This window comes from Pygoscelis adeliae, unplaced genomic scaffold (genome assembly GCF_000699105.1).
Source record: "Pygoscelis adeliae isolate BGI_AS28 unplaced genomic scaffold, ASM69910v1 Scaffold31, whole genome shotgun sequence".
In the NCBI taxonomy this organism is placed as follows: domain Eukaryota; kingdom Metazoa; phylum Chordata; class Aves; order Sphenisciformes; family Spheniscidae; genus Pygoscelis; species Pygoscelis adeliae.
This window is the reverse complement of record NW_008824233.1, coordinates 2708984-2736046: the sequence shown is the minus strand read 5'-3', so window position 1 is coordinate 2736046 and position 27063 is coordinate 2708984. Positions and strand designations below refer to the sequence as shown.

Sequence of the window (27063 nt, the reverse complement as noted above, 5' to 3'; positions counted from 1 at the left end):
ACAGTTGGGCGATGGTGGAGTCTCCCTTCTTCCCCTCTCCCCTACTCAGTCTTAAGTTAGGCCTTTAAAAAGGATTATACTTTACCATAATTGTTCTGAAAATTGACATTTTGAAATAACACACTCAGATATATGTATATATATTTAAGAAAAAAATCTTCTAATCCTTATAATATGTGGTTCAACATCTGAAAAGGAGCTATATGTAGAAGATGGTAAATGGTCTATGGAAGATTCTGAGGGACCACATTGCCATAATTTGTTGTTAATTTTTTAAAGCAAACCGAAGAAAACAATTCCTTTTAAGTTACATACACTACACATGATCTGATGTTCAGCGCAACCTGTCATAAGTCTTTCTGAGGTTAGTGAGTGTTGATCTAGACCAGTGGTGCTGAATACCCCAACTGACCAAGCACAGACATATTAAAAAGTATAAAAAAACCCTTGATAATTTCACTGTATAATTCAAATTCTCCATTCGTTAATACAACGGTTTAGTTCCCATTAAGACAGAAAGCCAGGGAATTTGTACATGAAGGCTAACATACACGCCTGAGAACTGCATACAAGTGACCAAGCAAGCCACATGGGAATGGGGATGGTAAATGTGACTAAATTTAACAGAATTAAATAGAAGTAATGCCCATATATGGTTTGAAAGAGCTCTATGAGGCTGCTTCCAAAACTGAATGTAATAGTTCATCAAATGCATACTTTAGCATGCTGTTGACCATCTTCTCTGTGCCTCTGTTTCTCTTTTTTGTTTTGCTGGTCTCTTCAGCCACTTCTGTTACAGTCTCTTCAGATCAGGACTATTTCTTTGTTGCATGTTTCATTTGTCTCATATGATGGGAATATATTTGTCACCTGCAAAGTACGTATTTGATCTTACTTGAGGTCATTGTTTCAAAGTAATCACTAACATTGGTGTTTATATCAGGTCTCTGCCTGATTTTGTAATTAGCTTTTTTGGTGGCTAAATTGACTACAAGGAATGCAAAATATAGTATGAAAATAGCAACACATGACTAATTTGAATTATTGCATCTCAAAGTCTTGATTAAATGTCTAGCTGTAGCCACTGAAATCTTGAAGAACTAATGTGCATTTAGTTTTGTTTCTTAATTGTTTTGCTCCTGGGGGTATCTGAGTTTGGGAAATCTGGGTGCTAAACTCACTGTAAATACTGCCTTACGGCACCTTTGATTGCAAATGTCTCATAGGAAACTGTCCATCCTAAGTTGAAGTGAAATGGACGAATCTGGTGTTTAACTTTTTATGCTACATTAAGGTCCAGTAGATATTGTGATCTCAAACTAGAGATGTACACGGTTGAGAAAAAAAGATATCAATTCTATCATGACGTGTTTTCAGATAAAAATCCCATATGGTTTTCAATCATGGAATTGTTTTTTGTAATCCTTGTATTAGGGTTAAATTTATTTTTATTATGTTAAAAGCTTTGTTTTTATTCATAGAAAACCTGAAAGCAGAATGTCTAGACTTTGAATTATATTAAATCCACTGCAATTTATCCAAGGATTATTTATTTGGGGTTATTTGTACAGAAGTGCCATTAATGTGTTGAGCAGTTTGTCATGTCCCTGCTGTTCAAGAACAGTCAGCTGTAACTCGAGGGTAAACATAGCATTTATTACGTCTGTCTTAGTTGAATGTTTTGCTATTTTAATGATAGAAATTGTTCTTAGTTATTGCTGCATTCACAACATTACTTCTGGGCATGTTGACTGGACAAGCTGTCAAATTAAGATGTATTTAATATGCCTACTGGATTTTGATACTGTACTAAAGTAGAAAGCCTGGTGAAATGTTTTAGTGAAAAGCGCAGATCGTAGTCTGAGTTGTGGTTTAATGGTGGAGTTGCAAATAATAACACAGAAGGTCAGGCCTTTTTTCAGATATTTTCCAAATGTGAAGTGTTAGGATTAAGGCTTGGTAGTGTATTTGGAAGTGAAAAGATTTTTTTCCCTCACATTATCCATATTTTTTTATATAAATCAAATAAAAAAACCCCCAAACCAACCACCCTCACTTTGTGAAATAATACCTTTGAAAACTTACTCTACTATTGACTGCAGTGAACAGGCATTATAGTAAAAAAATGGTGCACTTATTTACTTCAGTGTAATACCCCTGGTAAGGATTTATCATTGCCTCCAAACATAAAGATATTTCTATATTTTACATATATATAAAATTAGATTTATATAAAAATGCAGAGTGCAAATGGTGTAATTGTTAATCAGCATCAACAACTTTACCTAAGGTGCACCCCCTCTTAGTATAACGTTATCACACATTGACACCATATCTCATAAGCATGCTTCTAGCAGTAAATCCAGGAAGAAATTTAGTTTGTCATAGGCGAAATAGCTTGCTTTCATTTTGATGCTTAGTAACTCCTTTTTGTGAGGATGAGAAATAGATGGAGATACATTATTTGTATGTACGTATGAAACACCATTTCATTTGCTCGTCTTAGTCATTCTTGCTTTTAATCTCCTCGTAACAGATCCGTTCCTTTTCTGATCAGAGAAGTTTTACATCTGGAAATCTCCAAGTATTTATTGTGCGTTAGTTGATCTAAAGCTTGTTTAATATTCCAATGCTTGTAATTGATTTTTGGTGGCCTTTGCTTGGTTGCAGACAAATGTGAAAGCACTGATTGATAATGTCACCTTCCCAGGAGCTTTTATCACATCGCACTTGCTCTCCAGTTTTTCTTAGTGACAATTCTAAACTTTGCCGAAGCACAAAACCCTCTCATTTGTGGACACTTGCAATAGTTCTGTATGAAACATTGCACTTCAGCAAACCTTCATGTGTGGGAGGAATATATTTAGCATTCATTATTTCAAATCTGTTTTTTCTCTGTTGTCATCTTATGCCATTTGCATCTCACAGTATTAGAGAAAGGATTCACTGCTCCTATTTATCTTACAGGACTTAAAGCGGGATAGACGGTGTAAGACTTCCCTTGGGGAACAGCTGCTTTCCCAGTCCTCTCACTGATGAATCTGTTACTGGGATCATTTTTACGAGCAACTGACTGGGTAACATGAACAATGTTTGCCTAGTCTAGTTCTGAAGCAAGGAGGGAAGTTAATTTTTACCAGAGCTAGAGAAGTTAATAAGTAGGATTGTAATAATGTTGCCAAAATCTGCTGTCTGTAAGTTCAGACATCTAATCTGAATTAGTTGCCTAGGCTCCTGATACAGTAAATAGAGAAAAAGATGCATTGACCCAGGGCGGTTCATCAGTTCTCAGACAGGCAACAAGGTTAGGCCACTTCCAGAGAGCAATTCACCCTAACTTTTTTATCCTTAATTTCACTGGGATTCAGAACAGTGATTCAGTTAAAATTAGACATTATATTTTCACATGGCTGATGTCAAATGAGGGGAATCTTACTCTTGTTCATAGATCAAATAATTTTAAAATACAAGTTGTTTTTTATTAAAAACAATTATAAATATCCATATATTTCTTACACAGTGGCACAAACTCGTCTTTAGACTGGTTACAGAGAGACTAAGAAATTTACTGTAAGAAACTTGGCTGTTGCAAGCACAGATTTGCTTTAAGTGGCCCATAGTTAATTTTGTAAAATCCTAAAACTCTTTGAGGTAGAAGATGAGTGACACATTTAAAAGATGTGTATGCACAGGGAGACGGTTGCTTATGTAAGCGCAAGGGCACTTGTATATATTTTGGGTATACAGGCCACAAAGATTAGGTGAAAGAAAATAACGTAAAAAATAAGAGCAGCAGTAAAATTACTTGGAGTTATCTTTTAAGCTGTTTTACTGACAATTATTAATGACACAAGTGCGTGAAGTTGTTTATATAATTTAGAAAAATAGGATGTTACCAAGCATCAATGTCAAGTCAGAGCTCGCAGTCCGTGTTGCATAGTAAACTTGATTTTTGGAACAGTGAGATTTTTGAAAATCTACAGTACATAACAGCTGCTTGAAGCCAGTCTTTTTCAGGTGTAACATATTGATATGAAGTCATACTGTTGCCCTCTACTGGCATCTGCTGAAAGCTCTTAAGGCCTTACTCATCAAGTGCCGTGGTCTCCATGGTTAATTTCTGAAGGACACTGTTAATCCATTTCAGACAAACTCAAAACCATCCTTTGAAAGCAAAACTCTTTCTCTTTAAAGAGACTCAGGGATGGGGGGAGAGAGGGAGGAGGACTACAACTCCTACCTGTCAATGCTCATCTGCTTACAAACTGCTGAAAGCTTTAACTTCTAAATTCAGAAGCCATAAAACATAAAAATGTCAGCTGAATTAATTAAATATTTGAGTACTGACAACTGTTGGAGTGTTTGAATTTCGGAGGCATGGATTAAAGACATCGAGGGTCATGAGAGAGAGTATCATATTTCAAACTGTTCAATGAAAACACAGCTATAACACAGTGATTGTTGTCATCATCCTAAAAAAAAAAAAGCCAAATTTACACAATTGTGCTTTCTGAGAGATGGCAGAATAAAAGAGAGAAAAATTCTTGTATTTCACAAGTACTTTGCTACACAGTTTTTTGCTGCTGTCATTAACAGTTATCTAAACAGAAATAAAAGAAAAGAACAGAATAGTCTTACCTACTAAATAGGTGGGGTTTTTTAATCCCCTCACTTAAATAATCATCTAACGTCAGCTGCCCTCAAATCTTTACACAACCTATGACTATATGGAGATTTTATGTACCACAGTGACTATCAGTTGATCAGCCTGTACTGTATTCACAATCTGTCCTTCTGAAGAGCTGTTTCTGTAAGCTGTCTCCATTACATACTTTTTGTGATCCTTTCACATCTTGTTCCCGAGAAAGAAAACATCCAGTGTCTTCCCTCTGAGCAATCATGGAGGAACACATGCAGAGAAAAGATGAGAAGAGGGATGAGGCTTCCTTTCTCCAAGTCAAGATGAATATCCCTGTTATTAGGGACTGTGGAGCTTTGAATACTTATCTCTGTTACTTGCCACTCTTTTACACTCTGATCTTTGGCATATCGGTGAAATAGGTCTGATTTTTCTTTTTTTTTTAACTGTAAAATGTAGTTAATCTTTCTTACCTATTTTCCAGGATTGAGTATGAGTGTTAATGAGTGTTTGACATTTGGACTATGTTAAATCTCTCTATACATGTGAAGATTCTTTCACGAGCGGAAAGCTGTGCATTGACTTAGAATAGGCTTTGCTTAACTTGTATTTTCAAATAAAAGTTTGTTACACCTTCAGCATTATGATTGTGTAGAAACAATTCCATTTTGTGAATAGAAAAATAGTTATCATATCTTAATTTGTTGAACTGTGGTTTTGTACTAGAAACAACCTGGTATTTGCTCTTAAAGCATTGTGTACAGAGAGAGGAGGCAATCAACTCAGATTCCAGTGCATTGCCTAAAGAGTTAAAAATTAAAATGCCCTTGGGAAATTACAAAGCTTTATCACTTCTTCCAAATAATGGAGCTAGCTTAGAAACTCTTCACTCTGATTCTGAATAGCTCAGTATCCACATTACACTAATGTGAGTTTGGGAAGATCGATGCTAAATGATACTAGTTTAATGGAGCATTAAACTAAATACCTTTAAGATATGGGATGCTGCAGGGGCCGTGCTAAGATCCTTCTGCTTCCATTTCAATCATAAATTGCGACACAAAAATTGCAGAAACTTTTGATTAACTAGCTTCTAACGGTTAGTTCAGATACAGCATTAAAAAAGAGTAGATTTTATATTTCATTGGGATTCTGACACCCAGAGGGCTCTAAAAACGACCAGATGTGAAATAGAAGAAATATTTGGGAGCGGTTAATGCCTAAACATAAAAGTGACCATGTGTAAGTCACTGTAGAATGTGGTTTGGGCAAGGGCAGTAGGTGTCTTCTCCCCCCACCCACCCCCTGGCTTCTTTTTTTTTTTTTCCCCCCAAGGCTCTCTGTGTGATACACTGCTGGAACAAAACCAAGCAGCAGAGAGTAGTATTTTGATCTAGCCCTGCATCCTGCTCAGGTGGACCTTTATTTGTAATTTTCCTAATGCTTAGATATCTCCTTTTTTTGAACTGAGTGTAAAGAAGAGTCCAGAAAAAAAAGTATTTGTTTGACAAATAACCATGCTGCAAGGCCTTCATATGCTGAGGCCATATTTATGGATTCTAATGCTTTTCTTGTTTTCAGGTGAGCGTCCTTACCAGTGTCCTTACTGTGACAAAGCTTTCAGCAAGAATGATGGATTGAAGATGCATATTCGCACCCACACTAGGGTAAGTCCCACACAAGGGTAAGTGTAGCTTAGTTTTTATGGTTACTTCAGGATTGTCTTAAGAATTGTGTGTGGCGAAAAGTAAATAATTACTGTTTGTGTAGAGATTAGGCTATACCAACCAAGGTATTTTATACTTGTCAAAGTAAGAGGCAAAGATTTGTCATTAACTGTTAAATTCTAATTATGACTCCCTTACTGACCTTCTATTTTTTCTGTGTTCAATTTCTTATATGTTGAAATAATAGCAGTACTGACGTCTTCCTTTAACCTGTGGTTATTTATAGATATAAATTAATGTTTGTGATTGTTTACTGAGTAAACAATTCTGTAAAGGCTTCACTGTTCTTGAAACTTCAATATCTAGTGCTTTGATTCTTACTGTCTCCTTAAAATCCGATCACTGAGTTTTTGTAGAGTCTGTACTTTACTAACTGATGACAAATATTAATCTGCAAAAAGACTTTATTTATCTGAAAGCAAAATAAAAGGCAAGTTGCAGATGTCTCCAAGATTATTTTTGAACCTTGAGTCTCAGCACAAAGGTTCCCTGTTTTAGGGAGAAGTCCTGTCATGTATGTATATTTATTAGAGGACAAAGGTGAGATCTTGGCCCCACTCAGCCAGCAAAGAGATGGAGAGCTGTCTTCAAACAGCCAGATGTGCATTCCCTTAGTAAAGGGAGATCTCCAGGTGAAGTTAAACTGGTCTAGCATTCCATATACTACCTGCCTCTGGCCTCCCCATCCACCATCAGAAAGCAAACAAAAAGTTAGAAGTAAACTGTAGCTTTTCTAGTAATCCCTTGGGATCTGTTACTGCTTACAGATGTCAAGGCAGCCTTGAGGCCAAACCAAGAAAGTTCTATTAGGAAATAGGGAGGGTGATAGTTAAGTTAGTAGTCTCCGTATGCAAATCTGCGCACAGGCTAACTTTCTAAATGAGTAAAGATAAGATCAAAACTATTTTTTTAATTTTCTGCCATTCTACCTAGGTCTTGAGGGTATTAACTGGAGGTCCTAGATAAAGTTTTAGCTCGTGTGCCCCAAACTTTAGTTTAGAAATTACTAGTAGTTTGTGCAATGCTTCCTGGTGGTTCACTGGGAGCAGGCTAGTCCCATGTTGTTAGTTGTTTCTACTTCTTTACAGCTGTTAAATCACTTCAAGAAGTGCTATAAAATGTTTTCTGTTGTTACTGTCCCATATTACTGCTTTTGCACCAGGAGAAATTTCATTACCATATATGTTCTACATAGCTGTGAGTGGGAAGAATGGTAAACAAGACCAGCTCTGAAATAGCGCCAATTCTAATTTTTTCTTGATTTGTCATACAGTTTGAGTAAAAACAACAAACCCCTCAGCCTCTGTAGAAAAAAAAATAGAGAAAAAAAGAATAAGAATAGGCCTTTAGAGCCTGTAATGATCTATCTGTTGACTATAGTGATTTATACCAAGTGATAATTTCTTCCAAAATGCATGCTCATGAGTGAGGTAAGAGAACTTTACAAACGTTATCTGCATTGCTCAAAAGCTGTAAATTAACTAATAGCAGTTATTTACAGCAGGACTGCATATCCTACAGTCTTAGAAAATGCAGTACTTCAGTGGAGGAAAGCTGTGCATTTTTTCTTGATAACTGTGTATTTTTTTGATAGTTGTATTCATCAGTCCTGATTACCCACACAGTGCAGATAATAAAGCACTCGGATATGTTATGTTAACAATTAAAAAAAAAAAGTCATTTTGAACTAGAGATTTTTAACTGCACTGAATGGAAAACTTACAGTTGCTCTTTAGCTGAGTGTACTTTTCTTGGGGTGTTTCTTGCTCTTAGCTATGCTCTGAAACATAATTATGCACCTGAGTAGAGAATTTGCTATTTTATTGTTGTTTGGCTGCTTGCTACTACCTCTTCTATGTAACTTGTTGCTTACATATATTGGCATATGTCATCATATTTTGCCTCTCTTCTCTGTAAGTGCCCCCCCCCCAAAAAAAAAAAAAAAAAAACCACACCAAAAACCAAACAAAAACCAACAATGTTGACATTTGCAGGCTGGCTCCAAAATGCTTTTATAAAATTGCACTGAAAGACAAACTGAGGACTTCACATTAATGTTGAAACAGGAGGAAAAAGAAAATAATTTGAACACTGCTTATGAATGACAGAAGAACAATTCAACCAATGTTTGTTATTTAGCTAATAGGCAAGGGAGGAGTTAGGAAAATAGATTTTGCAGAGTGGAGATTTCTTTTTAATATATGTGGACGTCATAATTAGACTTTGTATTGCACTAAGAACATAATAAAATTTGATTTAAAATGTCTCAGAAAATGTATCATGTAGTGAAAATATCATTTTTACAGAAAGAAGGAACTCAGTTCACACCAAATGTGATACGAGTGTTTCCATATACTTGAGATGTCATGATCATCTAGATCTGAACAGGTCTTTTTTCAGGGTTTTTTTTTTGTGTGTGAGTGTGCTGAGCAGACTACTGGGAATCTTTACAGTTATACTAGAGGACTAAAATATGCAGGCACAACATGGCTTTTTTAGACGTTGGTTTGGGGTTTTGATTCTTTTTGTTGTCATGCTGTTTATATGCTACTCTTATTACGAAGCTTCACAGTGAAGCTCACTCATATATGAATGGCATTACATATTCATTTATACCCAAATAAATATCTTTTACTTTGAGGTAATGAGAAACAATATTGATAACGTTAACATTGCTAGCTCATTTTGAAACCTGAAGTCTGTTACTATAACCTTGCTTCTCCCAAGTTTCCCTCTTCCTCACACTCCAACATCTTATTCAATACCTAAATAGGACTGGATAGCTAAAAGTTTTAGTCTTAGGAGGAAAAAAATGTTGACAAGTAGTATTAATAAAAACAATAGAATAGAAAGCAAAGCTTATTATGAACTTTCATGGATTTTAAAGTCAGAAGGAGTGGTTATGCTGAGTCTGTTCTTCTGCAAAACATTATCCATGCAGTTTAAGCTGTAGTTTAATTGTTCAGAGAAGTAAATATTAGTACAGGTATAGGGGAATAAATATGTATTTTAGGTGGTGTGATTCAGACGTAAGTGAAAGAGAAGAGAGTGGTGAAGGGACTTTGGGTATTTGGAAGGAATAAGAAGGAAGAGGGAGAGAGAAAATACTGAGAGGTAAATTGAGAAGAGGCCATTATTTACAAGAGCACTTGTGTGCTTGGCAAGAATATGAAGATTTATTTAATGTTTGTAGTAGGTTAGTACCTGTCAGGAATGTAGTGGTTGATCCTTGTGTGTTTGGTGTTGTTTATGCATGACTTTTAAGTCAGCAGTGTGTTGAGAGAAAAAAAAAATCTAGAAAAATATTATCCAGGAAACAAACCAACCAACCCCTTTTAGTAGAGAAAACAGCTGTTTAGTACGTAGGTTAGATAATAGTTTTGTAATATCAAGATCACCTGCCTTGAGGTTTCTCTGAACACAGGGATGCTAGCAAAGCTGAAATCTGTGCGCTGTCTGAGAGGCAGAACTCTTGACAGTTTCTGCCGTGTACTTTAAGACCAGGCAGGTCTGTCGTTGCTGCCTGAGGTGTTCTCTCTTTTCCTCTTTCCTACCATTTCATTCTCAAGTAGGTTCATGCTACTTGCTGGAGAAAAAGGTGGGATTTCTCCAGTACTCTTGCTCATTTAGTCAGATTCTCTCTTTACTCTGTTTTGTAGAGTTGATTAAGAGTTATGGCTATTAAGATGGTTTATTTTACGAGGTTGATAGCCTAACATGTTTGTTTGTAGTACTGATAGTTAAATTTCTAGCTTTGAGCATTTCAGATCTTTAACCAAGAGCAATATAAGCTGAACTGAAAATTCTGAGCTATTCATGTGTAAGTCGTCTTTGAAGTGAATGCATGCAGTCACATTGTACAGCACCTCTCTGGTGCTCAGGGTAGTCGTGGTCAATTCTTCATTCTGGAAATCAGAGACTGTGTATGCTAACAAGTAGTGCAATGCAGGAGTAGGTATGTAAAGTGAAACAGTTGGTGCTGAGGACCTGATGTTTATCTTGTATGTGTTTCAAGGATTTTACTGCAGATTATGTGTAGTCTGGTCCTATGGACTGAATGCACAATAGCACTCTCTGGAATGCATTAAACCTTCTGGTTTAATTTCTTCCAAAAGGAATCCAGGTCATGCAGTCCAAAACATTTTGGAAGTGTGCACCAAAGTACAGTAACAGGGGACATTTGGGAAGTGTGCTTCAAAAGCACACACCTGATCTGAATATAAACACTAAAGGAGGTGTATTCTAACTGTACTATGTAAGAACTTTTCCAGTGAAGAAAGATTATACCTGTGTAGAAATAGCTTGAAACTCCTCAGCACGATACTAATTCACTATAACTTGTTCTGTGATCCTAGGCCATTTAAACAAAGACAAAACTAAAGATTAGGAAAGAAAAAATGTAGTGTGTTTGCCAACGTTTATTTTTGTCAGTTCTAAGAACAAGAAGAGCGGGGAAGTCACACTTGAAATTTCTCTCTTCAGGCATCTGATGTGTTGACTTTTCAAAAGATTGTAAGGATGTTGGCTATTCCTTTTCTTACCCTTTCCTACACATGATTTTATTTTTAAATTTATTCTTGCATGCAAATTAGTCAAAGAATAAATAACAGGATGTATAAATCCAGGAGGTATTTTTGTATCAGCTAAGCCTAGCAACGTGGAAATAAACATAATCATAGCACCCTTCCTCAAGGACTGTTCTTGTAAATATCTCAGAAAGAAGAGAGTCTGGTCTTTTGGCCAGAAAAATTGTGAAGTAGCTTAAAAGTAATAATATGACATTCAACAAGGAAAATGTCATTGTAGAGATTAAATCTGGATATATTTTACCAGTGGGATTAAATGCCAAACCTGATCCTGTGGATCAGGGAGGGCTGCTGGAAAAATCGTTGTAGAAAGTTGATTAAGGTCTGGCAGCTGCTAAACTGAGCACAGCCTGGGTGGCCACAGGTGTCAGCTCAAACTCTGGAGTAAACAGAGAAGGTAAGCCAAAACCCCTACTGACAATGTAAGGAGAAGAAAATACCAACCACCTAATATTAAAATGTCACCTGAGTACTGACTTGTTTCTATGAAAGTAGGTGTGTTTGGTTTATGGTTTGGTTTTGTTTTTTTTTTTCCCTTAAGAAGAAGAAATATAACAGCCTAAGAAAACATAAATGAGGAACTCATTGAAGTTCTTGATGAAATGAATTTACAGACCATATCAGCTTTGAGGAAATATATGAGGAAATACATGCATACTTCCAACCTTCACAGTGCGCTAAACTTCAGCTCTTTCCTAAGGCTTTATTCAGTGCCTGACATAATATTACATAGTTTGAGCTTAAACATGTAGAGAAATTATTGTATGTTACTGCAATATAATTGTTAATGTTTGGAAATATGATCATTGATAGGTGCCCAGTGTTATTGTCATGTCAAATTGATGTTTTCATTACTTCTGAAAATGGTAGTTTTATTACAGTTTCTTTCAGTTAAATACATGGCAGTGATGGAAAACAGAGTAGAAGCCATTTGCAAATGCTTTTTCATCACTTGGTTTGAATGTTTCGTATTTATACTTCGAAGGTATAACAGATACATGTAATTTTTATAGCTTGTTTAAAAATCTGATTTCTGGTGGTTGGAAGGCTGCTGGCTATAATGCTCAAATTGTACGTTTCTGAGGTAAAATTTAAAAATTAGAGAAATTACAGTGTATTAGTAGGTACATTTCATAGTTTCATGCATAAGTGCCTACTATTTAAAAATGCATTAATCTTTAAGTATGTTTAAAAAACACTTGATGTTCAGAGATTATACTGTAAGATGTAGAGCAAATTAAGTGATAAGCAGACTTTTGTAACTCTGCAACTAACTTTACTTGTCTACACTTGAAGTGCTTGGCCAGTGTGTATATATATTTTTAATATATATATGTCTATACATACACACATATATACACATATGTTGCATGGAACTGGTCAATAGATTGCAGTTGATGTTATGTAGCTTCTGGACACTTAAGCTATCAGTACTCACAGTACTGTTTAGGAAGCTTTGTCTCCTTTCTTGTCCATTTGAAGCTGGGCAGCTTGGATACTGTTAGCGGTGTAGCCTCAAAATTGCAAGGATTGGTGTGATCTAGTGGCCTGAGTATTGCATGTGTTTTGAAGTCAACTCTTGAACTCCTTAATCTCACAGTTAATTTGTTAGTGGTGGCGGAGAGTATTAGTCTGAAGCTTTTATGAATGTGTCTGCATGGGCTGCAGTCACGTAAGTGACTTCAGTGTGAAGATATCCTTAGAAGCTAAGGATTAAAGGCCTGACAGTATGTGAGAGTTAGCCCACCTTGAGTTAATTGAGTTTTATTTATGAATGTCATGGGAATAGGTATAAGTCACGATAAGTATGGAAGCTAGGTAGTCTCCTGTGGAGGTTTTCTCTTGAAGTCAGTGTTTCAGCCTGCTGCTGGGACAGTACAAGAAGAAAACTCTCCTCATCCAGGTCCTGAGTTAAATAGTCTTTCCAAGGCACTCATTTGGAACTTTACACAACCCCCTCTAGTCTTTTTTTAACCCAGAAGAATATTAAAATAAAATAATAAAAAAAAATAAAATGGAAGAATAATATTGACAATTGTGAAATAGTTTCACTTGTTCTTTATTTCCCAGGAAATTTTTGGACTTAAAGTTTTAAAAAAGGTCATGTGTTCTAGAAACAGCATACCATGCTATTGCCAAAAAATAAAAAAAATTACATTGGGTACTAAATATAGTCTTCTATGCACATGACAGTGTGTAATGAAATAATATGAGGTGTTGATTCACTTTTGAATTTTTTTCAATATTAGATTTTCTCTGTATTTCCCTATTGGTGAGACATGAGTGAGTTCCCAAACATCTGTCTGAGGATGATGACTTTGCCAGTGCTGTGGTTTCCTTGCCTGTGGAATCTGTGTTTGTATACAGAATATGGAAGGTTTGAATCCCACTGCACCTATATTTTCACACTCTTTTTTTTATGTAGTGTTGACTGACGATCATCTTTTCCTCGAGAGTGAAAATGTGCAGTTTTTTGTATTGATACTGTTCTTTTTCCAAGAGGAGATCAACTTCTATTGAATTTTCATCATGGCTGATTAAATAAACCCTCCTTCATTAAATCTTAGGGGCAGAAATTATTTCAGTGGTTTAAAAAAAACAAAGAAACAAAAACTTTACAGATTGTAGGGAGCAAATAGGCAGAACTAGTGTGGGAAACGGGAAGTTAATGGTATAGCAAAGTCCAACTAATTGCATATACTAGGGCTTTTGAAGAAATATACCTTTTTTCTTCTGGCAGGCATTTCAGTGAAGATGCATGTTTTTATTCTCATTACAGATTTTATTGCAAGAATTTAAGATTTTTTTTTTCCAAAGCCCCCAAAACTGAATTAACTTTTCTAACAAAAACATCAGTCACTTCTAGTAAAAGTGACTTTTTTGTTTAAATTGACCAAAATCCTTTCACCATTGTTTCAACAGGAAAGTTTCTGTGCCTGCTTTAGTTATTGGAAATATTTTTTAAAGGATTTTACTTCTCAAGTGAGGAAATGTGTACTTGTAAAGTGATTGTTTATTGAGTTTTAATCATTATAAGATTCAAATCCCTACTACTTCTGTAGAGTTGTAAATTCTCATCAGCCTTTGTCTTCCTGCGTCAACATTACTTTACTAATTTAATGTAAGTCTGATAGTTTAAGTAGGCCTCTGTCTGTGGGTGAGCCACTTGCTTTAACTTCCAAAAACCTTCCAGTTACTTAGAGAGCATCTTGTTCTTGCGCATTTTTCACACTTAAATACAAAACTGGACTCCATTAACTCGCACCATCTGTGATCTTAAGTGACTTAGCCTCTCTTCTCAACGGGGGATGTGTTGCTAGTGGTGATGACCTAGCAGAAAGTATCGCCGATGTTTTTTTCCTGACGTTAATCAGCTTAGCCTTTTTTTTTTTTAGGGCTGAAATGTAACTAAACATCAGCTACATAAGCGACCCTTGTTTCAGTAGGCACTTTACTGTCTGTCTAACTGCACTGTACCTCAATTCCCAGCCCTTCGATTAAGATGAAAGCTGGTCTTTTTAAAAGAATTGAGCAATACTTTGCATGTCACCACTTCATTGATAGTGAAACTACCCATCACTCTTCTTAAATGTAGAAAAAAACTGTGCATTGACACTGGAATTTGCTGAGGCTCAAAGGTCTATTACCACAGCTGCTGTCTAACAGGTTTTCTTGTAAAGAACGACTCGCTTGGCCTGGCCCTCAGCATGGTCTGACACTATCTGGGGGGTGTTTCTAGATCAAGCAGAAAGATCCGTCTGATTCTCTAGGACTTCTGTTACTCATGCATCGCTGTTCTGCATAATTTTTGGTAGAAGTTTGCTGTTAGTGAGTCCGCAAGGCAGGGTGCGGGTTGCTTATGGGTATGCATCACAAACCCCGTGTTAGGCTGCCTCTGGCTGGACTCTTTTCCAGGCCCCTGAGATCATGCTTTTCAGGCTGTTGTAGCCCTGAACCTTCAGTTTCCGTTCAGGTGGGGTTTTTGATAGGAAGATACCTGTTCTGGTCACCATCTTTGATACGTGCCATGTACAACTGGCTGAAGAGCTCCTGAGTGTGGTTTGAGGGCCACATCAACGTTATTAATTAGTAATAATTGAAACAAAGTGTTACTGGTATTAGGAAAAGGTTTAAAACACACAAAGCAAAGGGTTTATGTGAAATATGCGGGTGTCTTAAACTTAACCTCATTCCCTCAATGCCTGAGGTACCTTTTAGATAATGCTTCCTGAAGTCTGTATTTGTCACTGTCCTCCTGGTTTGTAAGCAGATAACACCGCTATCTTTTCTGCATTTTCAGGTTGGCAAAGCTATAGGATTTTGAGGATTCTGTTTGAGAGGTCAGCTCTTGCTAGCTGCAAGCCTGACTAGTATCTTTTAATGTTGCCTAGCTGGTCATGTTTGCTCATTCTAGGCCACGTTTTTCCATTCTTGCTGATTTTTTTCAGAACAATTTTTTTACTAACCCTGTGTTCAAGTGATAATGCAGATACATGTAGCAGCCAATGATATTTATTAAGAGTAATACAAATATTTTCAAATTCTCCACATAAGGTTTGAAAGCAGATAGTGTTACTGTATCTACATCTCATGGGTAGGCATTATAAGACTTAATCTTCGGGAGCAAAGGAAAGCTCTTTGTTTCAGAATAATGAAAGCAATTAAAAACAGGAAGAAAAAAAATTAGGTGAACTAAAGGATGACCTACATATTTAAAAATATTTTGCTATCGAAAACACAAGCTGATATTTTTCTTTAGCTCTGTGTTTCCTGTTGTGAGAATAAATCTCGCCCAAAAAAGTTCCATACCCACTGTTTCCCAAGGAGTTTAGGTTGAGACCTTTTCAGGCTTTACCAAGAATCTTCATGTGTGTACTGGGCCTTACTGTTCATTTTTCCAAAATATGTCATATTTGTCTCCAGATTGTCTGTTATACAGATCTGAATTTCATATGTCTCCAGAGAAGAAAAAAGGTGTGGGTTTTTTGTTTGGGTTTTTTTTTTTTTTGGTGTCCTGTATCATCACCATTATTCATGTCTGGCCATTTTCACACTTGTGTCACAAGTGTAAATGTTTACATATAATATTATGTTTAAATGTTTACAAGTAATATAAGATCTGATATGCTTTTCCTTGTTTCTCTGAACTTCTCTGAATGTTCAGTTTTCAGCATGTAGAAAATGCAGATCCAGCAAGTTGATAGTCGTGTGAAACTTAACATGGTCAGTATGTCTTACCCCGAGATGCTAGTAATTCTAAAGTGTGCTTAGATGTATGAATATGGTCTACAAGGAGAAATGTGCAATATGTGAAATTCTGAAGTAAATCAGAAGTAAATCTGCTGAATTCAGTAGGATATTAAAAAATGAGCATAAGAGGGATTAGATCCTAGATAGCTCTGGGATTTAAAGTATATTCTGTATGTCAATTAAAACGTAGGTGTTAAAAAGGATTATTGAGTAACATTTCTGTAGTCAACAGGTTCACTTTCTGAGTAGTATAAATCTGCAATCACTGTAGGAAGTTACTTTAACCAAAAAAGTAAAGAATAAGGTCTCCTGAGTGTGGGTTCAGCCCAGTTTTAACTTGCTCCTGCCACCTTGGAAAGAGTTACTAGAACTGTTCTTAACTCTCATTTATTTGAATCTTGAGCTATGATTTTTTTGGATATAGTGTCTAGATTACGTTCTTCCTGCTGTTGAGCTCACGTTCTAAATTCAAATTTAAAAAGTTATTTGGAGATACTCCTACCAAAGTCATTCCTGTTTTACCTGTGGAATCAATTTTACCAGGATTACAGAAACAACGACATGCACTAGTGCTAAGCTAATATACATAATGTATTTCTATTTCTTAAGGGAGATACAGTCAACTACAGCAGCAGTTAGCAGTTCAAATGTTCTGCATTTAAGTATTTCCATCTGCCGTGGTTGCAGGATACTCTGTACACATGTTCTATCAATCTGTTAAAGGTGGTGTCAAATGGCCTTGAGAATTTGTCGTGTTCTGATGTCTTTCTAATGCAAAGCACAATTTGCATAGAATCCAGGGTAGTAATTTATGATTCAGCTATCCACAGACAGATGAAGTGTGTATTGCAGGCACTGTTTTATTTGTCATAGTTGTTAAAATGTTGGATTCCTCTCAGTTTTAACGCAGTGAAGTGAAAATCATCAGAGATGGGAGCTTCTAAGTTAGCATACCAGTCTTACAGCAAAGCACCTTCCAGAATACCGGGTCCCATTTGGGCTCTCCTCGGCCTTTCTTTGTTTAGAGGCAGGAAGGTTGTAAATCCTGATCTACATATTTCTATTTATGCCTGGTATACTTAAAAATGTAATATTAAATCACTGCAGTATCAGCTGCATCCTGTCTCTCTCACTCTCCCTGCTCCTTTCCTCATTTATATCATCAATAAAAGAAAACACATGTAATCCTTTGGCTTTGCTGCCACCATAGTCATGGCCTGGCAGATGCTTTTTGAACAGAGGGTAGATTTATAGTACTAGCAGTTGCTAACTCCTCTGAAGTCAGACTTAGATGATCTTCCCAATGACCTCCCGTTTTGTTGACAGTTAGCAGGTTTTTCCCTTTGCTTGACGTTTTAACTTTGTCCAACTTCCTTCTAATCTCATCGTTGGTCCCTGTTGTCCTTTTGTGGTGGCATTAGCTTTCTTTCAGACTTCTTGCTGTGGTTTTTATCTATTTTTTTTTTTCTGTTCACGTTTAGAGCAGTGGTGGTTATGCCAAGCCAACATCATCTTTTCCATGTTACAAATGTTGCCTTCTCCAAGTATTGTGCAATGGAAATTTGATATGAGGGGAAGAAGGGGGAGAGAGAAAAGGAAAAGCACAGAATGTTTTGTTTTGAAGAAATGAGTCTCTGAGAATGAAGTGGTCTTCGAAACTGACAAAAAAAAGTCTTTTTTTTTTCTGGAGAGAAACTTAGGGCCAAGTTTTGCTCTGGACAACACTACCGATTTTACTGAAACGGACACAACTGTGAATGAAGGGCAGCTTAGCTTAGCGGAGAGAGCGGAGAGGGGGCTGTGTGAATCAGAATTGTGTCTGCTGAAGTCACTGGAATATACAGATGTAAGGAATCTAAAATTAGATCAAAGACAGCTTTGGATGCATTTCATGCACTACATATGTGAATTTGCATACAAATGCCAAGGGTATGGTTAGATGTACCCTTTCTTTTGACATAGAGAATAATACAAATAGCCAAACATAACCTTGGGGAAGATATTACAGCCCAGGTTTGTGCCTTCAGCTTCCCAGAGTTTATAATGGCTCTTTCTCCAAAATGGAATCCTGAAGTCCATTTAACTCTGAAATGAATAAGATAGTCATAATCAAGTTAACTCTTCAGATACCTGAAGAACAAGATGATAAAAAGGGAGCAAGTACCCCTGGTACAGTTTGCAATAATGAATGTTTTCATAGGTGTTTAAGATGTACACATCATATACTTTACTTTGCACTTTCTGTAGAACAACCTACACAGAGAAGGGCTATTTTCAGAGAACTCACAGAAAATATAGTTTATGTTAACCACAATGCAAAACCAATTAAGGGGGTGTTGCAGAAACCTGCTTTTCATATGGCTTATTCGTACATTTCCTTAAAAATTACAGACCTGCTCCATGAAGTCTTTAGTCAGTCTAGCAAAATTCCCCAAGACATGAAGTTTTTGGTCTAGATGGTGATCTTTCTTTTTTTTTTTTTTAAAGGTCGGCTCAGATCTTCTTTAGGTAATTTGTTATGTTTTACTCTGTACTGAAGAATGATGGAAATTACAAAATTCAGATAATGATGAAGAAACACAAAGATGATAAACATGTAAGGAGAATCTTGCACAGAAAAGCTCATTAGTGGCTTCCCTTTAGGCCAGTTTGACTATAGGCAGCTGGGCACTGTGTACTCAGCCTGTGTCAGTAGAAAGATTTGTCTTGCATAATACTGAAATGTACTTTATTTATGTCATGATTTACTCATATCTGAAATTGAAATTGCTGGAGAAATGCTTTTACCTATGTACACAGCTTATGACCTGGTTTTGGTGAGCTAGAGGATTCCTGCCACTGAAAGTTGAGATGTTTCTGTCTGTGATGCTGCCTTTTCTTGGAAACCTTATCGGAGTAGTCTGTCGCAACTAGAGCAAAATGAAGAACCCAGTCTTCACCCCCGCTGAGATCTCTGTACCTGCAAAGAGCTGCCCTAAAGAGTGAGCTTGGGACTTACCCAGAACAAGACTGGTTTATAGTCCACTGTATTACTTGTACGGTTTATGCTGAGTACCTGGCAGGGTTCAGCAATATATGGAGACCTGATTGTCCCCTACATACTCAGAATAGGAATTCAATAACTAAAGAATTTTTTCACTTTGTAGCTTCAACACCTAACCTGAGTTGTTCCTTCTCACTTATCCTTGGATCCCACATTCTTTCCCAAAAGACCGTTAAGATTACTGCCTATTATTTGTTAATTAATGGACTTAGCATTTTTATTGCCTTTTGATTCTCAGTCTTTGTTTTCAATTTAATTTAGTAAAAAATGTTTACTTCGTTGCTTGAAATACCTATCTTTAGAACTTAAGCAATACAGAATTAGGGACCACAGAAAAAAGTAGGATGAGTGTGAAATAAGTATAATTGTTTGATTCAAAATAAAGGTGCCTCTAGATCATCAAAATTCTAGTGAGGCAATGTGCAGTGCCATAATACTAACTTTTACACTTAATTAATTTATTTAAATGTTGTTTTCCATATGGTTCTTCTGTAACTTTAGTGGAATAAAGGAGGAATTATACCTTATATAAAAGTTTCTATATTAAGGAAGAACTTCAAAGAAGAAAAAATTTATATAAGTGGTTTTCCATACATATCTCAAATTATTTATTTGATGTCAGTGAGCTTGCAACTTTCATAACATCATGCATTACAGTAGCTGCTAACCAATAGTTCTAATAAAAATACAGATGGCTTGGTTGCCATCTGTACTTCTTTTGAGATTCTGCAATGAATATGTGATTAACCTTCTGTCACCACTTTTCAAAATAAGTTTTTTCTCTACCACAAGCTTTCCTTGTACCCCCACTTCCTCCCCTCACCCCTTCCCCTGCTTGGAAATGTGCTAACAAACCTGAGGTTTTTATAGACATCTTACTTGTCTTTATGCTTTAAGCTTTTGTGGAGGATAAAGGAAAGTACGTTGGAGTTTTATGTTTCTGTACCTTTCACATTACGAAAAACAGACTCCCAAAATGGCTGGGTTTGAAAGACTGGAACAGATAATTAATTCGTAAGTGGGTGTTGAAGTGGAAACTGTCAGGCCACAGCTTTCCCAGCTTTCACTTAATCATTTGAAAGTTGTTTTCTGTTGTTTTCACTGACTGTAATCCCTTAGAGAGAATATAAAACTTGCACCATCCAGCATGGAATTCCACTCCTTTAATGACTTGGGCTCTGTGTTGACTCACTTTCACTCACTTTCACTCACTGTTGTCATTTCATACAGGAAAAGCCGTACCAATGTTCAGAGTGTAACAAGGCTTTCAGTCAAAAGCGAGGCCTAGATGAGCACATGAGAACCCACACCGGAGAGAAGCCGTTTCAGTGTGATGTGAGTTGACCTATCCCTTTGTCTTCTTGACTTCAGTGCAGCAGCAGGACTCAATTGCAGTGAGGCTACGGCCTTGCACCTATTGGCTGTGGCATAAAAGTTACACTTCATATGGTCTTTGATTGCCTAACTAATGAAAGACCATTCAGGGAACTTTATGTACCCTCTTCAGTTGCCAAGAACCTTGCACACCCTGTTGTTTATGGTTTTGGATCCCTTAAGAGTTATTTTCACCATTATTAATGCAATTTGGATGTTGCAAGTTACAAAGTCATGCTGGTTGGGTTCCCGTGTAAATTGTATGACAGTTTAATAGTTGGAGATTAGCTTATATAGGAAAAGGCATTCATACACCGGCATTTAATTCATTACATGGCATCCGAATGCTTCTGATGATGTTGAATGACACGAATATGAATTCAGAATTTCCAATTTCTGTTTAGTGAAGTCTGGTCTGGTATTTTCAACATCTGCTCATAGTTGTTTGTTTTTTTTAATTGTCCAATGAAGAAATTGTGGATGCTGTGTATGCTTGCAGCGCTGAAATGCAGCATATCATATTACAGTTCATAGATCACTGTCAAGTACCTTTCATTCAGCATACCCCATCCTGCATACAACGTATCTCTCAGCTTTTGGAAGGTAGGTGGGGAGGCTGAATGTGCAGAAACTGTTGGAAAATAATGTCTTTCAGAATTATCAAACGCCAGAATTTAAGTTGTTGCTCGAAGATTTAGAGAAGGGCATCAGAATAGGGTATAGAATTAGTATAGGTGTTTTGTTTTGTGATACTAGCTCTTAATGAACTAGTCACAAGGGAACCGCCAGCTTTCAGTTATATCCTAGATGGCTCAGCCTGAACAATTGTAAATTTGTTCACAAATTTCTAAAATTAGATGCAAAATTAGAATAACCACTTGGCATGAAAGTCACAAGGTTCTGTTGGTTGATCTGGCTTTTAATAAATAATCGGGTGACACTTCATTGAGAATAAAATGTATTAATTTAGTGAAAAATTTCAGCTACAATGTTTTGCTGATGTCTACAAGTCAGGAGATTTGCTGTATTCTTTTGGGATAATCTCAGCCTGGCTCTAGATAGTACCTTGAGGATTTCTCTAATTCCAAATCACCGTCAATAACTTTTTCAGATTGCTATACTGTTTATCAGCTGTTGGCTAGCTTGCAGTGTAAATGCAATTTTTCCCACACTGTGGATCCAGGATTTGCTGGTCTTGGATTCACAGTGTGCTTCTTCAGACCAATTTGGGGTGGTAGCTATATTTTATTCTTTTTTCTTTCCTTCATTGAAAATAGGAGCTGTATGAAAACACACTTTCCTGCTTCAACTATTCCTTCAGTTTTCCTCATTAATTAGATAGAGCTGCATTTTCCCAAATCTTAGTATTTGTAGAATCAGCTGTAATCTGTGTCTAGTCCTAGTCTTTCTCTGAGAATCTTTATGTACCTTCATTTACTGGAGGAGTTTTCTATACTTTAAATTACTGCCACATTTCACCAAAATTATGCTTCAGCACTAGTCTTTTGCCAGCTGCACATTGCAGAGATTGCTGTCTTTTCGGGGTTTGGACATAAACAGCAGTTGCCTCTACTATTCATTCATACACTCTTTAGTTGCCCCGGTGCCTACCGTGGTCTGCTGCTTAATGCACACTTGGAGAGTGTTGAAAGTTTTATTTTCTATAGTTACTCCTTATTTCATCTAGACTCCACTTCTGCAGATGCTGGGGACATAGTAAATGTCACCCAGAGTGGATCATTCCTCCAGAGCTGTCTCGCACATTGCATGTTACCAGATGTTTCAGCTGAAGTTACAGGAAAACCAGTAGTGGACAGTTACAGAAAAAATGTACCTATGGGAGACATTTATTGTTGGCTCCCCAATACTAAAGATTGCTTTTTACACTCAAGCATTCTCACCTACAATTTTTTGTCCTGCTAAAGATAGCTGTAGATGTTCTCATTATGTTTCTTATAATGACTGGAGTGGTAATTTATGGCAACAACTTCCACAAATACTTAACTGTGGAAAGAGATTTTGGGGAGGGGAGAGTGTGTCAGGTTACTGCAATGGAATTTCAATAGCTGTCTTTTAGTTCTTTCATTATCAGAAAGGGTTAATAGCTATTCTATTCATTGCTTTCTGAACATGTGCCATGTTCCTTAGTCAACTTCTCTGAAGTGGTTTCTCTTTCCAACACTTTGCATGACGACTTCCCATGTTCATAATCGTTTTTGTTACTATTTTCTGGATTATTTTTTCCCCATTTCCACTGCAAGTTTTAGGGGGTGAAGGCATACTATTGGCATGTAATTGGAAAAGTCCGTAAGTCCAATGCCCAGACCTACTAAGAATCCTTTAAAGGTGAAAAACAGGCTGTTTTTTCAGTGATTAGCACATTCATAAATGAAATCATACATGAAACCACACTGAAAGACAAAAGTCTTAAGACGATTGAGGGTTTTGGTCTTGTTTTCTACCTGGCATTAGAAGCAGTCATAGAAACTATTCAGCTCTTTCTTCTAAATAACATATTAACGTTTGCTGTCAGAATTTTCTTTGTTTCTTAGTACCATTAGCATTTACAAACAGGAATTGCCTTCAGTGCCAAAGAACTGCAGAAAAAACTTTTGGCTATTGAAAAAAAAAAAGGTGTATTTTATGGGCTCAAGAATAGGCTTCACTTGACAATGCACCTCTCCCCACCCGATGTAAACTATTACATACCAATTTTTTAGACTGCATTTTTGCTTTAAATAGAATTTTCTTCCAGAATCAGAACTAAAAGCCATGTTTTCTCTTCCTCTCTCACTCTCCTCTCTCTCAGGCAGATGGAACAGATGTTACAGTACAGGATTGTGCTACATGTAAAAGTAATCCTTGTACCCTGTTTGATGAAGGTGCTACAGTTTACTTATGTGGCTATTTCTATGTCTTACCAGTCAACAAAAGATTTTCAGAACTTAATGACTCAAAGCTCTCACATCCCACTGATAGTAGTGGAAATTGAATGTTCCCATTTTAAGGTGAAAATTCTAGTATATATCACATAGGAAAGTGAAAATAACTGAAATATGGAAATAGAAAATGTGGTTTTTTTCCTAGTATATTAGAGTTCTGTCTTCTGAAGACCAGCCTGTTTTTTACTGGAAGGCCACTTGAACTTCAGTTGCCTCAGAGACAACAGATTATTCTTTGGGGGGCAGCAAGGTCAGGTACTGCCTGTCCTGGTTTCTTTCCAGTACAGTATTTCCCTCCACTCTGCCTTTAGTTGACCCTACACTTACTTTCAAATGTCAGTCTTTTCCGTCCTCCCTACTCAATCAAAACTTTGATCATTTTGAAGAGATTGATTAGAGTTCAAATGCACATTAGCAAGCATGGTTGTAAATCTATAAAATGTCAGTCTTGCTTATAAAATTGAAATATGAAGCAAACTCTTAAAAAAACCCAAAAACATTTATGCATAAGCACAGCACAGGATGTATCATGTCTTTAAGTAATGATCCTGTGCATTCCATGTTCTTTTTGAAGAAGTTAGGTAGTAGCACATGCTAGAGCCTTGAAGGAACAGCAGGACACATTATACTAGTTGTTACGTGAGCATTATAAATGAAAAAAATATACTGTAAGACTGTGTTATAAGCTGTTTACTTTAAAAATGAAGAGGCATGTGTAAGATACACAGAACACATCCGTATCTTGTATGTGTGTATATCCTTGGTCGGCTTCCTGGCTTCCAAGAAACATGTTGTGTTTACAAGTATATGATACTTTTAACATGTTGAGACTTGTGAGCAAGCATGATGGTTATGATTAGATAAATGTTATGAGTTCACGGTGTGTGTTTTGTGGAAGAGGAATAGAAAATGGTGCTTGGCAAAAGCAATATTAAGACCTGACCAGTGGATGCTGTAAGTGACGTTCACTGTCGCATAACAAAAGGGTGACTGTTGCTTGGGTCTGAAAGAGGTAATTATACATTTAGGGAAAAAAGTTGGGAGAGTTACAGTTGCTGTATAAAAGTCCTCGGTATTACATCATGTCATAAATTCAAAAATGTTCCATTGCAACAGCACATGTAGTGTTCTTGTCTGGGCAAAAATTATTTTGGGTACAAAACTTGCGTCTGGCAGTTGCCCTTTTTATGGTCATTGTATGGTTTTGCCCTAATTGGCATAAAATACATGTACTGCAGGTCAAGATTATCTGCTTGGATAGACAGCTCTATTTGTCTGTCTTGGTTTTGAAAGGAGTTAGTAATCGTTCAGCATTTTCATTACTAGTTTGATACCAATATGAATTTAAAACTTCATTTACCTTAAGAGGGATTGTGTTGGGTTCCCTGAGTTTCGTCTGCCTGGAAGATATTTTTGTCTGGAATGAACCTGGAATTCTAAGATTGCAAGCCTATGGATGTTCATTCTTATTTAATTATATGACTCTTGCCTATTTAATTTGTCAAATCAGGAGCATGCTTTCTTTTTTTTTTTTTTTTTCCCCTCTGGGAAATTCATGCATACAATATGTATCTGGATGGAAGGTGACTGTGACAATATAACTGCATGATTTCAATTGACTTGATGTCTTGCCTACAGATTCTTTTCATTCTAACTTCTCTTGGCTGAACTTGTTCATAACCTGTCATTTTGACTTCAGTACAGGAATTCTTATAAGAAGTGATGGTTTTAGCATGGCAGAGTCCCTCATCCTTCTATCCATTTATTCAAATGGCAGAGTGAACTGGACTACTTGGAGTACAGTGGAGGAAGGGAAGCAGTGCACCAGATAATATAGCAAAGGAATTGCACCTTTCATTTGCCAGATGTCTTCTGTTTTCTTGGACAGGCAGAGGAAGACTGGAACAATGAGGTTTCTTCTATAATAATTATTAACCTTTTTTGCAGTCTTCAGAGCCTCTTTTTTCTCACTCGTCCCTCCTTGTAACTGAGCAATTTGAACTGATTTTTTAGGCATCTGCAGATGTCATTCTGGAGGTCAGGAAGGAAAAATTTCATTTGAAGTCAAATTGACAGAGGCTTGTGATGTTTTGTCATAATTCTTGCTGCATCCCAGATACAATAATAGGTTTTAGAAAAAAACAAAACAAAACACAATGTAACTGGGACACTTCAGTGTGTTGATATTTTGAAGATTGGGTCTTTTTTCCCTTCCCTCCCTCTCTGCCCCCTCCCCGTGCCTGTGGTACCACTGCTAATGTACGACATTGAAAGATACCAGACAGAGTAATAATCTTTAAGGTGTTCTCTGAAGGAGTTATTCTTCCAAAGACCAGCTCGTTTATTAATATTGCAGGTATGTGTGGCTGTGGCCTCAGTGATGTAACATCAGGAGCTTTATACACGCTTGCAGTTTTAAGACTTCTTTTGTCTTTGTCTTCACTGCCTTAGGTTTGTGATCTGTCCTTCAGCCTGAAGAAAATGCTGATCCGACACAAGCTGACTCACAACCCCAATCGACCGATGGCAGAATGCCAGCTTTGCCACAAGAAGTTTACAAGAAATGACTACCTCAAAGTGCACATGGAAAATGTCCATGGTGAAACTGACAGCTAATTATGGCGTGTGTGAGAAGAATGGATCTCACGTTCCAAAGTGCTCCATTTGTATGCAAACAGACTCCAGACTTCTCACCTGACTAGTAAGCATAGTCAGGAGAAACAACTGTAATGTGTTCACATGTTATTTTTCCCACTTTTTTTTGATGTACTAGTAGGATAAAAACCAAAGACAGACATTCACCTGAAGTAAAACATAGCTTGAAAATAAAAAGTTAAAGGTAAAAGAACTTTGGGAAAATTTTATCCTCATTAAAAAAAAAAAAAAAAGAAAAGAAAAGCAAAAAAAGAAAAAGCTTTAAGCAAACTTCACCTTCTCAATTACAGCCTTAGAAACTTAGATATTGGTAGCGTTACCTGGAAATCCTGGACACTTGGAACTGAACCCTTGGCTGTCTGCAACTGTATTTCTGTATCTAAGCTTCAAGACTCCATTAAAATTCTTTAATTTGAAACCATGCAGAATTTGTCATTCTAATTGACTGCTGATTGCATCCAGGCATATTTTATTCAGATCTTAATTCTGCATTTTGTTGTAACATGATTTTGTCTCATTTTATTTACAGCTTTCTCATTACTAGATGAAACTCATTAACTTGAATCGGTTCTTGAGATGCCAAAATGTATGGGTACAGAAACTGTGCAAATCTGTCACGTTAAGTATTTCTGTATGAACATTGAGGAGGATGTATTTCTTCTGGTTACGCGAAACAAGACTGAAGTGAAAACTTTGAGCAGTTTAGTTTAAGTTCTATATTCATACTCATCATTGTGACTGGCAAGGCAAGTGGAAAGACATCTTAACAGAGTGGCTTGAGCAGCTACAGTTGCCTAGTGTATTTGATTTCCCGGTGAGCAGCTGGTTCCCAGAGTGTTTCTTCCTG

At 36.7% G+C, this 27063-nt stretch overlaps 1 protein-coding gene across 1 annotated transcript in view; it reads left to right on the top strand.

Moving 5' to 3' along the window:
- The window catches only part of PRDM5 (PR domain containing 5), a 93769-nt gene extending 67592 nt beyond the window's left edge, over positions 1-26177 (top strand). Inside the window, exons 16-18 of the mRNA XM_009334946.1 lie at positions 6221-6306; positions 20476-20580; positions 26013-26177. Of these exons, the coding sequence (XP_009333221.1) occupies positions 6221-6306; positions 20476-20580; positions 26013-26177 (356 nt within the window). The remainder of the gene's footprint in view (positions 1-6220; positions 6307-20475; positions 20581-26012) is intronic.
- The last annotated feature ends 886 nt before the right edge of the window (positions 26178-27063 follow it).